Source organism: Ctenopharyngodon idella, chromosome 2 (assembly GCF_019924925.1).
Source record: "Ctenopharyngodon idella isolate HZGC_01 chromosome 2, HZGC01, whole genome shotgun sequence".
Taxonomy (NCBI): Eukaryota; Metazoa; Chordata; class Actinopteri; order Cypriniformes; family Xenocyprididae; genus Ctenopharyngodon; species Ctenopharyngodon idella.
In genome coordinates this window covers 8,411,131-8,426,262 of record NC_067221.1, presented here as the reverse complement: position 1 = coordinate 8,426,262, position 15,132 = coordinate 8,411,131, and the positions used below count along the sequence as shown (strand labels likewise).

General features: G+C 36.1%; 1 protein-coding gene across 1 annotated transcript in view; it reads left to right on the top strand.

Annotated features, from left to right (window-relative positions):
• The window catches only part of astn1 (astrotactin 1), a 239,111-nt gene that overhangs the window by 140,679 nt on the left and 83,300 nt on the right, over positions 1-15,132 (top strand). Inside the window, 2 exon segments of the mRNA XM_051870300.1 lie at positions 9,855-9,959; positions 11,971-12,159. Coding sequence (XP_051726260.1) covers positions 9,855-9,959; positions 11,971-12,159 — 294 coding nt within the window.

Below are 15,132 nucleotides of genomic sequence, written 5' to 3'. Positions count from 1 at the left end.
ATAATATCCTCAGTGAGGCCTCCAGAGAGCAAGATAATTAACAGAAAGCTACTAAAGACAAAAAAAACCAAAATAATGACTTTATTCAACAATATCTAGTGATGGGCGATTTCAAAACACTGCTTCATGAAGCTTCTAAGCTTTACGAATCTTTTGCTTCGAATCAGTGGTTCTGAGCGCGTATCAAACTGCCAAAGTCACATGAACCATTGAAATTTCGAAATGTTTCGAAACTCTTATGACGTAACAAAGCCTCGTTTACTGAAATCACGTGACTTTGGCAGTTTGATACACGCTCCGAACCACTGATTTGAAACAAAAGATTCGTAAAGCTTCATGAATCAGTGTTTTGAAATCGCCCAATGGAGGCCTCATTGAGCCATCAGATTTAATAAAAAATATTAATTTAATTTATTAATTAATTTAATTTATTAATTTAAAAATTAATTAATTTGTGTTCTGAAGATGAACGAAGGTCTTACGGGTGTGGAACGACATGAGGGTGAGTAATTAATGAGAGAATTTACATTTTTGGGTGAACTATCCCATTAAGCAAAGTTTTAAGCAACAGTCTCACACAGGTGCAGCACACAGAGTAGTTTCGTTTTGTGTGAGAACATTGCGGAAAGCTGTGAGGTTTTAAAAGAGTGCTAAGAGAAATTATATGAATGAATATATGAATGAATTAATTATATGAAGTTTCGATGACATTTTGTTTTCATCTTTGCTATAAAGTAGTGTTTATAATCGCAGTGCTTCTTTGTTTACGGGGGTTACCGGGAAACGGCTCTATTTCTGCGGTTCCTTTAGCGCCACCCAGTGTCAGAGAGTGGATTTACAGAGAGTTACATTTACATTCAGCCTGTGTGCAGTTTTTGTCTGGCCAAAAAACAGACAGAATTTGCATGAACCACTATAAATTTTAACCGGTTGATGAAAAACAAGCTTATGTGGATTCTACAATTTTAAACAATTTGGATAAAGCATCTAGAATTATTTATGGAGCCGATAAAATACCTATAATCATTTATTATCATTTTGACCTGACCCTTTTCTTTTCTTTAAAGGCTGAAATGTGAGGTTTACCATTTTATAGAACATTTTTCAAAGCTTTAATTGAACATTTCGTATATGTTATTAGATAAATAGTTGTCAGTCATGTTGTCATTTGAAATCAGGACATCAATGATAATGTTATGTTTTTAGTGTTTTATGCAAATAAGACATACTTTTATTTGTTGTTTGTTGATTTTAAATGTAAATCTTTGTGAAATGATTTATGTGTCAGTAGTTTTTGAACATTTCCGGCACGTTTTAACAATAGGCTACTGTGATAATATTGATAACCTTGATAATTTTGGTCACTATAATCATAATAAGAAATTTTCATAACGTTTCATCTAGGGCCTATAAATGAGAAATCAGAAAAAGAAAACTCCCTACAGGAATCTGTGACCAAACCACATCTGTATTTTGAGTTGAAGGCAGATAAATAAGACTTACATCTCCTGTAAATGAGATGCAAGCTTACAAGTTGTTTCATTTGCTTAAGTGCAATACAGTCTGTAAATTTTTCAAAAAAATTACATTATAAAATACCTCCCAGTAAAAATAAATAAATAAAAATTAAAACTCCAATGACTTCCAAGGCTGCTTGAGTATTAAGTTTATTGTACCCTCAGTATACAGAGCACAGCTCATGTTTATTCTTGTTGTGACAGGTGCTCCTTTAGGATAGTTTCTTCGCATTGGGGAACTTCACATGCTATCTATACTTTATTAGACCTGTCAGTAATTGGAAGAGGAGGTCACACCTTTAGGGGATCATTTCCAGTCAATTCCCAAACCAGCATGTGGCATCAGCAAAGCAAACTTTTTATACTCCAGCTTAGCTGCTCAGTAATCTTACAGTCTTCTACCATCATGAATTGTGTTTTTGTTTTATTAACGTGAATGTCATCTCTGTTTATCTATTATAAAGTTGTTTCTTTCCGGTACTTCCTCCTAGGTAAACATTGAGGGTTTTTGCATACAGTACTTAAAGGGTTAGTTCACCCAAAAATGAAAATTCTGACATTTTTTACTCACCCTCATGTCGTTCCACACCTGTAAGACCTTTGTTCATCTTCAGAACACAAATTAAAATATTTTTGATAAAATCCGATGGCTCAGTGAGGCCTCCATTGACAGCAAGATAATTAACACTTTCAGATGCCCAGAAAGGTACTAAAGGCGTATTTAAAACAGTTGATGTGACTACAGTGGTTCAACCTTAATGTTATGAAGCAACAAGAATACTTTTTGTGCGCCAAAAAAAAACAAAATAACGACTTTATCCAACAATATCTAGTGATGGGCGATTTCAAAACACTGCTTCATGAAGCTTCGAAGCTTTACCAATCTTTTGTTTTGAATCAGTGGTTCAGAGCACGTATCAAACTGCCAAAGTCACGCCCCCCCAGTGGTGAACCATTGAAATTTCGAAACATTTATGACGTAGTGAAGCCTCGTTTACTGAAATCACATGACTTTGGCAGTTTGATACACGCTCTGAACCACTGATTTGAAACAAAAGATTCATAAAGCTTAAAGGCTTCATGAAGCAGTGTTTTGTAATCGCCCATCAGATATTACGTTTGAACCACTGTAGTCACATGAACTGTTTTAAATATGTCTGTAGTAGCTTTCTGGGCATTTGAAAGTGTTAATTATCTTGCTGTCAATGCAGGCCTCACTGAGCCATCGGATTTTATCAAAAATATCTTCTGACTGAATTTTCTGAATTTTCTTTCTAATGACTGAATTTTCATTTTTGGGTGAACTAACCCTTTAATGTCTTCCATACTTTTCTTGAAGGCATTGTTAATTCAGTAATACATAAAAAGGTAAAATAATGAGGTGCTCAGACCACCCGTAAGTCCATTTTGTGCAACTTTAATGAGTCTTTGCATTTGTTTACACAGTTTATTCCAGAAATAGGACATCAAATAAATTACATTAATGCATTTTGATTATTGCAAGCACACTACATTCAAGAATAAAAAGGTGTTAAAAGCTCACCTTTAACTTTATCTCTAAAGTATTAACTTTTAATCCATTTCTGGACTTTTGTTTCCATGTCTGACTGTATTTTCACACAATTTTCATCTTTAGGAAGACTTTTTTCAGAAGTTTTTGGCCTATTAGTTCTGCATTTTTGACATATTTCTCTTCTTTTGAGTAGAAAGCACACAGAGCCTCGCTGTGGATGATTTGTGAAGTTCATGTTTAATTGCTATATGTCAGAATATATCATTTTTTCATCTTTGTTTATTTATTGTTTATGTATTTCAGCAACAGCATGTTGTGCGAGTTTTGCTGTTTGTTTAGTCTGCTGCATCTGTCACTTATTAATATACAAATTTCTGTCTACCGTAACGCTGCAGTTGTCGAATGCCAAGGAAATTATACCCTTCTCTAATTGTTCAGTTCAAATTCAAAATGAATTGGAGAATGAAACAGCTTTGCCTGTTCCACATGTCTCTTCAGTAATTGAGAAAGCGTTCTTCACAATCACGACTTTTGACTTGTTCTTTACCTTACATGCCCCCATTTGTGCAGTTGCTAAGGCAATGTGACATTTTTGTCCCTCTTATTACACCAGCTTGTGTTACAAACAGAGTTGAGCAGTTAACAAACATCACTGATAATTATTCTATAATTATGCAACTGGATCCTGTTGTGCGTGAACATTTTACAGAATGTACAAACTTAAACCTTTCTGCTGCTAATTGCCTCTCCTAATTAATAAATAATCTTTTTGCAATTTTTTGTGGATGGAATTACACACGTAAACACACATTTATTCGAACCGTCTACGCAACTTCTGTGGTTTTACTATATCCGCTCATAAAATATTTTCAACAACAGTGTGGAAAGAATCCATAATTTCAGTTGAGAACAGAACTCGATGTGGCATACACAGAGAGGGAAAAAAAGAAGCCTCATTAAAATTCAATTTTGGGCGTAGTCCTCAATGGTAATCACATTTGGGGTTTAATTTATTCTTTGACACTGATTAATTGCATAGAATTGCTGGAGCCATTTCCTGCTGTAAACGTCAATTAATTAGCCGACAACATTAGATGTGATAATTAATACAGTGGGTGCCACAGCATGGGCCTTGGATCCTTCACGGGTGGCCTTTCAGATGCCTGTGGCCGATGCAAACACCCCAATTTTGGCATCTACGGGGATCTGGAGGTACTAGGGCGATGAGTTGCATGAAAGAAGGAACTTATGTGCATAGGTTCCTGTCTAGTTAAGGATGTGGACAGCAGCAGTGGTGTCAAACATCCGTTCTCCCTGCGGTCCTGCTGTTTTGAAGAACCCTTGTTGATCACTGACATCAGTCTGAGTGGCAGTGATTCATTCTGGAGCACATAGTCCCTCTCCCAAAGTCCCTCTCAATTAAAATGGCAGCATATGGCCCAGTGACCAGTAAAGCACAGAGGCTGCTATCTGCTCTGATGCCTGGAGATTCTGACAGAGACGTCCCTCAGTATGGCTGAGAGGGAAAGTGTGTCACCTTGATCTTTTAAGAAGTGTCCGCTCCTCCTTGAGTGTCTATATTTGGAACAGATAGATCCTCTTGATGGATAGTGTCCTGTTGGCCAAATTGTTTGCAGTGTTAATTTGTTTGCAGGACTTTTTGACTCAATTACAGGATGCATTCAGATGTATGCGTCCTTCATGTATGCTAATTTAAAGGGCGGTAAATGTCATTCAGACAAAATATGTCTCTTAAATGTCACTAAGGAGCTTTAATAACCAGAAACATTTGAATATACTTGTGTTTTCACATATTTACACCTCACAGCATCATTGACAGCACACAGCCTGCAAACTGTCATTTCATTTCACTTGTGTGCTTGTGCTGTTGACAATGTGATATCTTGGTGTCTTTATAATTTAAAAGAAAGTTAAAGAGTTAAAGTTGTAAAACAAGTTCTCACATCACTGGTTTAATGAGTTGCCTGACTTGAATGAAAAATAGAATTTGTAAATCTTATTTTTTTTTAAACAAAGGTGTTAAAGGTGAAGTGGTTCATACGTTTATGGTTAAAATACATTCTTTTATCCCTGCATGATTTGCAGAGACAACTAAGAAATTAACTAGTTTTTAGGTTTAATTACTCAGAAGTGCACTGCAAACTGTTGGCAGAGTTTGTTACAGTGAAATCATTTGAAAGCACAACAGAGTCACAGCGTGTTATTACTGTTATATATATTATACAGCAGTTACTTCTGGTCCTGATTGGCTGAGAGGTCTTTCCAGCCATGCGATATTCTACCAGTATCACTACGTGAACCGTTTCACCATTTGCATCATTTCTCACAGCGAATGTCATGACGGAGGAGCAAACCCACCATAAATTTACAAATACTACTGTTGTTGTGTCACGGAATGTAGTTTTAAGAGTTTTTTTTACGTGAGAATGTAGTTGTTTAAACTTCAAATATGCAGTTTATTTATAAAGATAAGTGCCTATTTGAAAATTTACTTAGACATTTTCGGAAATGTGAGCTCCAGGCCGTCAGTGGCCTGTTCAGCGCTCATGTACCCGATAAGAACAACCTTACCTCGGCCAGTTCTTCTGGAATTTGCCGCTGCCTCTCATGTCTCTATAATGTATAATAATCTATAATATAATTCGTTTCAGGTATATCTAATGGACAATTTTTGGTCTCTTTAATCTATTATTTGTTCCTGAGCAAATAAGTTTTGGCTGAGGGCAAAGTTTCATAACTTTATAATTTTATATAACTTTAAAGAGTTAGTTCACCCAAAAATTAAAATTCTGTCATTAATTACTCACCCTCATGTCGTTCCAAACCCGTAAGACCTTCATTCATCTTCAGAGCACAAATTAAGATATTTTTGATAAAATCCGACTTAAAAATAACGACTTTATTCAACAATATCTAGTGATGGGCAATTTCAAAACACTGCTTCATGAATCTTCGAAGCTTTATGAATCTTTTGTTTCGAATCAGTGGTTAGGAGCGTGTATCAAACTGCCAAAGTCACACCCCCCAGTGGTGAACCATTGAAATTCGAAACACTTATGACGTAACGAAGCCTCGTTTACTGAAATCACGTGACTTTGGCAGTTTGATGGCAGTTACACGCTCCGAACCACTGATTCGAAACAAAAGATTCGTAAAGCTTCGAAGCTTCATGAAGCAGTGTTTTTAAATCGCCCATCACTAGATGTTGAATAAAGTTGTTATTTTGTTTTTTTGGCGCACAAAAAGTATTCTCGTCGCTTCATAACATTAAGGTTGAACCACTGTAGTCACATGAACTGTTTTAAATATGTCCTAAGTATAAAATATATCCTTAGTAGCTTTCTGGGCATCTGAAAGTGTTAATTATCTTGCTAGCAATACAGGCCTCACTGAGCCATCGGATTTGATCACCCAACATATATATAAAACACGCACACACACAAAATATAGTTTATTTTGCTATTTTTATTGTTATTTTTATCTTTAAATAATTTATTGTTTATTGTATAGTTTATTGTTACCACTTTTGATTTTTGCCATGTGTGCATATCTTGTTGTCAACTTATTTTAAAAGCTCACCTGACATAACAGCCATATCAGCATTCCTAAACTCCACTAAAACATTTTCTGTAATATGGTGTACAGTTTATATATATATATATATATTACATCATTAAACGCTAAAAAGTAAAAGATTTTACCCCTTACCCTTAAATGACTAGTTTGTGTAACTTAATGTAGGTTGAAACACTCATATTACATTAATTCCTTTCACTGAATTAATACCATTAAATTTAGATGTTACCACATTAAGCTTTTTTAAGGCATTTTTTTGTAACTTTATAGTCTTATCAGTGTGCCGAGATTGAGGCGGCTTCACAGCTTTACCATTAGCCCTCTATTAGATAAGCCTGTTGCAGTTTTAGGTACATCCCGATGTTCAATCATTTCCCCTGTAGTCATCCGTTCCTCCGCTCATCCAAGAGTGAACTCAGGGTGCAGCTGTTAATGGGGTTTCATGAGCCATATGATCTGCCACCAATGGTTGTCACTATGAATCTCCCAGGGAGAGGATTTTAAACAGAGAGATTCTCCCACACCATCATGAGTTATGGGCTGTCGCCCCACTGTTCAGGGTGTAGAGAGCGTGCAGTTTGATATTAAGATTTTCTCTTGTCTAATCCCTTTGATATATGTCTGACAGTGTGCATATGTGTGTGTACATTTGTTCAGCACTTGTAAACAAATGTATACTAGTATATGTTTATTTAAGGCTTGTTTTTTTTGTGCTTTCTTTCATATTCAAATGGTAGCGTGGGCCTTGATTGTCTGCCTGCATGCCTAATCATTCCTCGCTAATGATGCCACCACCCAAAGGCACGCAGCAGAATGGCAAAGATGACTACAGACTCTGAACTTGTGTTTGCTATGTGAAGTTCAGTCATATTAATCATTCTGTCAGACAATGAGAGCAAGGCGCCCATGGGGTAAAAATGAGACATGGCCCTCTGAAGCCGAGGGTTTTAGGAGAGTAAAAAGAAAAGAGGGGCTGTGTGCTTGACGCTTGTTATTATTTATCCAAACTCTGACGTGCGCCGCACTGACACTGCCGCACTCTACAGGGGCACACGCGGTTTCTCTTTTAGATAGTTTTAAGTGGAAACTGCACAAGGTGACGATAGTGCAAGAGCAGCGCATTTAGAAGCTTATTCATCACATTTGTGCTCGGTGTCAGAAAGCCGTCTGCCCCAGAGAGCAGGGGAACATGTGGATTTCGAGGTGTTACGCTCCAAACAAATTCAGCTCTGTGTTAACAAGTCAATGAGTGTGTTTACATGTACAAAACACAAAAAACTATTAAAAAAGCTTATTATAAATAAGTGATAACTCAAATAGTTTTTTTTCCAGGTTTGATGCTAATACAGATCTGTGTGAGTGTGTGTGTGTGTGTGTGTTAGGCTATATATACATATATATATACAGTCAAACCAAAAATTATTCAGACACTAGATATAATTTTTTATATTTTTTTACTAGTGGGTGCAGGACACCATAGTTCATTTATGTAAGTGAGGATAGCAAAATAAAGTAAACTGTGACATATTATACCCAAAAATTCTTCATACAGTGGACTACCAGTAAAATTGATAAAAATTTGGAACCAAAAATTATTCAGACACTTTGACCTGACCATGTTTTGCTTAAGTGTTATCTGACATAATTAAGATTAATTTTAACAGTTTAACTCTGAGATCTTGTCATATTTTATTGCAATTTTTTTAAACTATATTGAATAAACTGTAATAATGAACGAAATGTTCAAGGTGTCTGAATAAATTTTGAAACACATTGTTGGGTTAGTGAGTATGTTAGCATGCACATGTAAACACACTCATTGTCTGACTTTCTCATTAAGAATCTGACCATGTCACGCTCATTAAAACAAAAGGCTTTGAGCTGATGATGTAGTGCTTTTGTCTCCAGCACCTGTGCTCTATTCATAATGGGATCCCTCCTATCAACAGCTTACAGATATTATGAATTCATTATTTCTGCAAATCCATCATTGATATGTTAGCAGGGGTCTAAAATGATTCGGCAGAGTAAATCCGTGATAATGTCAAGAGGAATTAGTTTTTACAGACAGAACAGAATGGTTATGGTTTTAAAGACATGTCAGATCAAGTTTAGAAAGCAATATGTATGTTGTGGACCGGATATGCTTTGATTTTGTACGATCAGCCAGATGTGCTATATATTAAGGTGGGGTTAAATTGAAACATTGCTGTGTATTCCCTAGATGGCAAGGTACGGCTGACAGTTGCTGTAGGAGACGAGATGACTGATTACACCGCCCGCTCAACATATGGCGATATGTGGAATTTTAGCTCACAGGGTAACCATGGGTAGAAAAGCGATCCCTCACATGTTAAAAAGAGTTGGAAGATAAATGAAGAATGCAGCAATGGATTTCATTTACACAAATCTGCTGAGCTACCCCCTGTCTTTTATTAATGATACTATGGGTATCCTCTGTGGTAAGAAATTTCTAGGAATCACTGTTATCTTCTGAAATAACCATCGATGAAATTTCATTTTCATACATTAAGATAATCCACCAATATTAGGAAGTGTGATTTATTCTCAATGTATCAGAAATCCTGTATTATTTTTTGTTTCAAGTCAGTGCTTTCATTTTCCGTACTCATTTTTGAATTGACAGAAAAACTGTTTGTTTTTTGCACCTCATTTCATTTTGTGTTATCCAAATACTGTGATTTTCAAGCTAAAGCAGATCAGGGTGCATTTTGCAGCGATGCAGTCATGCGCTCATGAAAAGCAGAGAATGTACTCAATTGAGCAAGGTTAGGATTAGCAAACACTATTCCAAAAATCATTTCATACTGGTATTGTCGGTGTATTAAAGGATTCACAGTCATACATTTACTCTGCAACAGCCGTCAACACAGCACAAAGCAGAACCAGTACAAGTTCCCGCTGTCATCATATAATTTAGTTTTGTAAACTTACATTTTATTTTTAAATACCCAATAATTGAAGTTTTGTGGTGTTTAGTCCATGTGTGTTAGCTTTGAGGCTATTTATACACTAGTGCACTCCTAAAAGTACACAAAACACAGATAAATGCATTTAAAACTTACAATCTTTCTCTATATTGATGAACAAGTGGCAGTCTCTTTTATATATCTTTTATTATATGTCAAACAGTTGCTTTCGGTCTTAAATTGGGTCTTATATTTGTTTTTAAAATATGACTATTTCTCGTCCTCTGTATATTTTAGGTATGGTGAACTACAGTGAGGTTACTGGGTACCCACTGGTTCAGCACTGGAAGCTACGGTCCATTATGTACCATGTGAAGCTCAATCAGTGGACCCTCTCCCAAGGTAAAACAACCTCACTCTTTTTCCATTTACTTGTATTGATTAAGTGTTTACAACAACAACAACAACAACAAAAATGTATGACTTGCCTAAGCAGAAGAGGTTTCAGGCTAGCTGGCCAAAACTTTTTTTGGTCTGGAAGACTGGCGTGATCTCACTGTGACAGATCAGCTGTGCTGGGTAGGTAGTGAAGCAAAAACTCAATACCAACAAATATGGCTGCCTGGTGTGAAAGAGGCGGTTCTCAGTGCCTTGCTGATCCCAGATGGCGAGCATGTTTAAAGCTGAAGTCAATTTTTTTTATCCTGTGTTTTTTATCCTAGCTTAATCTTCAGAGAGAGCCAAAAGAAATCCATCTGTAGGTTGATTTCTATGTAAACACTGTGGTGCTGTCAAAACATTTCTCAGTTTGAGCATTCTGACACAGCAACATTAGCCGCTTTTCCACCGTCGGGCCGAACGGTTCTTAGAATGGTAAAGAAGGGTTCCAGTTGTGTTTCTACTTGAGCCTGGTTCAGCACGGCACACGACGTAAACAAATTAATAATAAAATTAAAAGAAATATCTGATCATCCTCCATAACGAATCAACGAGTGTCGCTTTTGTATTATATTCCAAAGAGCAGCCGTTATCAGTGGAAAATAAAACCATAACCTCACTAGCTGGCCCGGATCGACACGGAATGAAACGGTTACGCAATAAGAACCGTTGGGCCAGACGATGGAAAAGACACGTGAGTTTGGGGGCAGGGTCTATATTTTTGACCAACCAGTGGCAGATTGGTGGAATGTTCAAGAAACCAGTTTGAGAACAGTCATTATTTTTTCCAGTTCTGTGACGCTAGTGGTGCAGAAATTACACACTTTGGCATCGAGGAGGACAAAAGACAACCTTCAAAGATCAATAGAGTTGGCATAGTTGGCACTTTAGTTGTATTTTGGCCTCATATTTTCACTGTGAGTGCATTTGCTTCATTTGTTTAATGAACGCTGTATATTTAATGAGGAGATGTCAAATCCCAAGTGCAGTTCTAAAAGAAATACTCCCTATTAATGAATGGCCTGAATGGCCTTTAAAATTTGATTTCCTTGCTCTTAATGCTTGTACCAGTTCCCTCTCTTCTCATCCCATTAGCATTAAAGGATTCATTTTTCATATGACTGAGACGTGGAGTTTTTACATGTTCAATTCTGATTTTTACCACTTTTCCCCCCTGACGTTTCTGCATCTTCTCACTTGAGGTCATTTTGCAAACCTGGGCATGAAGGTCGTGAGACGTGTTGCATGAAGGTCGTGTTGCGCAACATTTTATTAAAAACATCATTGTGTTGAAATATTGGAGCATTCTGTGAATATCCACATGAAACATTTCTATTAAATGGATAGCATGTTTTTTTAATATGCAAACCAAGTTCTGCTGTGTACCAAATAGAGGTCTTCAGTACTTTTGCAAAAGTGCATGTTAACAAATACTTTATATTCTAAAGTACCGCAGGGAAATTTAAATTCTATGACTAAAAGCTTACATTTAATTTCTGTGATGGATATTCTGTGTTGAAAAAAGCAGTAAAAGTTTTTTAAAAGGTCAGACATCAACCTACACAAAAGCACTCAATACCTCTACAAGGCCTTGCTGTTTATCCTTCCTTTGTTTCCCCAGATAGCATTTCACTCAGCACACTGACAGATCATGTTTTCACTCTTTCACTTCCCACATTATTTGCCTTGTCATTTTAACTATGCACTGTTGTAGTGTAACTGTATTGAAAACGGCCATTTGACAATGAAGCTTTGATTCCTTCAAGCATATTGTAGCTGCACTGAAAAACAACATTTAATAGTAAAGCTTTGTAATCTTCATCACATCTCAGTACATTATTAATCTTTTCTCTCTTGTTTGGTCTATTATTCAGCTTCTGCTTTTAATTGAGAAGTGACATTGAATTTAATGTTTGATGCGATTCTCTGAAGCCTCTCACACTAAATGACTCCTTCTTTTACCTTTCTACTTCAGCCTTCAGTTCAGCAATTCATTCACTGGATGGGGCCACCCTGCGCGGTGACTTTGTGTCCATTTTAAAAGAGTTTGGCAACCATTTTATCCAGGAGGCAGTGTATGGCTTTGAGGAATCCTGTACCATATGGTATCCCAACAAGCAAGTCCAACGCCAGCTGTGGTTGGAATATCAAGATATCAGCAAAGGTAAGCTATAAAAATATATTCATTTAAAACATTTAATTTGCTTGTTTAGATTATATAAGGTGTATACTGGTGCAAACAGATTCTTTTGTTGGTTTTACACAAGGTTACCCATGGTTAGTGAATGAAACCCATTGTTTTTATGTTTTAGGATGCACCTTTTTATTTTATTTCACCTTTTTAATTTAATGAGGTGATAAACAGAGCAAAAATATTTTGCCTATCCATAAATTATGCAATACTTAGTAATCAATTTAAAGGGATACTTCACCCAAAAATGAAAATTACCCTATGATTTACTTATTATCAAGCCATCCAAGGTGTATATGACTTTCTTTTTCAGACAAATACAATCTGAGATATATTTAAAAATATCCTGGCTCTTTCAAGCTATATAATGGCAGTGAATGGGGGGGTGAAATTTTGAAGCCAAAAAAAGTGTATCTATCCATCATAAAAGTACTCCACACGGCTCCAGGGGGTTAATAAAGGCTTTCTGAAGCGAAGCGATGGGTTTTTTTAAGAAAAATATCCATATTTAAAACTTTATAGTGTAAAATAACTAGCTTCTTGACGATGGATGGATGCACTTTTGTTTTTGCTTCAAATTCGGGCCCCCCATTCACTGCCATTATAAAGCTTGGAAGAGCCAGGGTATTTTCAAATATATCTCAGATTGTGTTCGTCTGAAAGTCATATACGGGTCAATGATGTGACGGGTCATTTTTTGTCCAAAGGCCTTAATAATAATAAAAAACAAAGACATGACATCCAAAGTATATAAGGTAGTACAACTAGATCTCTAAATCAACTAGTTTTTATTGAATCCAAAAGGTTTTAATTATATTTTGCTACATATAAAGGTATTTTAAAGATTTTGAAGTGTCAAAAGGTCATTCGGTTTAACCATCCAAAGGCCAGTACAGCCATTTCATTTGTGATTAAAATATCTAAAAATGTAATAAATGTATATATTTTTTATTCTGGCATGATTTTATATCATCATATATCAACATATAGTGCAAAATTGTATTAAAATTATGTGAAGAAGTCATTGCTTTGTTATGAGAAAGAATGCCCGAAAAAATTAATTTCATTGATGTCATTCGGAGTAACAAATATAAAGGGACCATTTTGGATCAAGTCATGCGGTCAGTATCTTGTGACAGAATGTAACATCATTCAGACGACTGCAAAGGACCACATGATCGTAAAGCAAAGTAACTAACTCTCTCTTAACTATTTGAAAAATTCATGTTTTCACTTGCTCATACGCATGTCCCGAAACACCAGGTCATTCGGTACAACCGCTAAAAAACATATAAAACTATCAAATGTTTGATTGTCCTTTTGCTAGCTAGCTAGCTAGATATCAAAGTGTCATTCAGTAAAACCGAAATTTTGGTTAAACCGAATGACTTTTTTAGTGACAAATTTTGTCCGTCTTGTAAAAAATGACAAAAGCAGTTTTAATTGATTATAAAAACCACATAATCTCATTGTTAACACTTCAAAATTAATTATATCTCCATTATGTTTTTTTTTACACTTTGAAAAACCTTATTCGTCAATGACCCATACACCTAGGATGACTTGAGGAGTAAATCATGGGATAATTTTCATTTTTGGGTGAACTAACCCTTTAATATTTATACATAACTAACTAAATAATAATAATGTAACAGTCATTTTAAAAATAGTCTAGATATACAGATAATAGTTTGGCCCGGTGCACCCAAAGTATGGTTTTGTCAGAATATAAACTCCATTTTGGAGAGGATGTGGACAGGAGCTGAGGAAGTAAAACTCAACACAGCCCTTGGGAGGTTGGTCACATCTGTTCAGCCAATAAAAGGGGGCAAGGGCAGATGTGAGAAGGCTGGCTGGCTGGCTAAAGCTGAATGCAGGCCAGCACTGCTTCGTACTCAGGAGGCCCCAGGGCAGGCTCACCTAGTTTTTATGCTTCAGCTCCACTCAGCTGAGCCCATATATATGTACAAGGTCAGTTAGGACGGAACTTATTTGGAGAGACAACAAAAGTGTGACGTCAACAGACAAAGCACCTCTGGAGATGGGCTAGACGGTCTATAGAGTGACTCAGCCATGGAGGTTTTAGGTTTCTATGCTTATGTCTAGTATATTGTGCATTCATGAAAAAAGCAGTGGTGTGAACATGAACAAATGCATTGTGATCCACACAGGAAACCGTAAAATAAGCACCAAGGTCATTCTACAAGTCATGCTAGAGGCCTCGAACTGTACTCTCTATTCTTAACGAAAACATAAGGTAAAGGGCATGGGAACAAGGTGAATGACAACTAAATGAAAGCTGTGGGTGCTCCGCAGTGTGATAATCGTCCAGTCATTGCAGAAGTGTCTTTTGTTGGAGTTAGAAAATCTATATCTGAGGTGTCAGTGAGTACACCATTGTTCTGCTAAAAGCTATTCGTCGTAATAGCCATCTGGTAACAGTAATGATCTTGCTAAAAAAGACTAACATAGTTGAAGTGACCTTTTGTCAAGACAAAAGGTCACTCAGAAGAAGAGATTCTGATGTGAGCTCAAATATTTCTCATCAAATACTTCCATTACCAAATTATGTGAGCTGTGCTATACACACTCATTTTATTGATTTAATGATTTATTTGTTTGTTTGTTTATTTATTTTTTTAATAGTTGAAAACATCTAGGAGCATAAGCCACAAAAATTTCATATAGGCAAGGCAGAAATTAGGAAAAAGTTATGAAAGCCACTAAAAGTTTCTGCCACTAAATAAAAAATAAAAAAGGTAATTGCGACTTTTTATCTCACAATTCAGACTTGTGAGATATAAACTCACAATTGCGAGAAATAAAGTCAGAGTTGCGAGTCATAAACTCACAATTGCACGTTATAAATTCAATTACGAGATATACACTCGCAATTCTGACTTTTTTCTCACAATTGCGAGATATAAACTTGCAATGGCGAGTTTT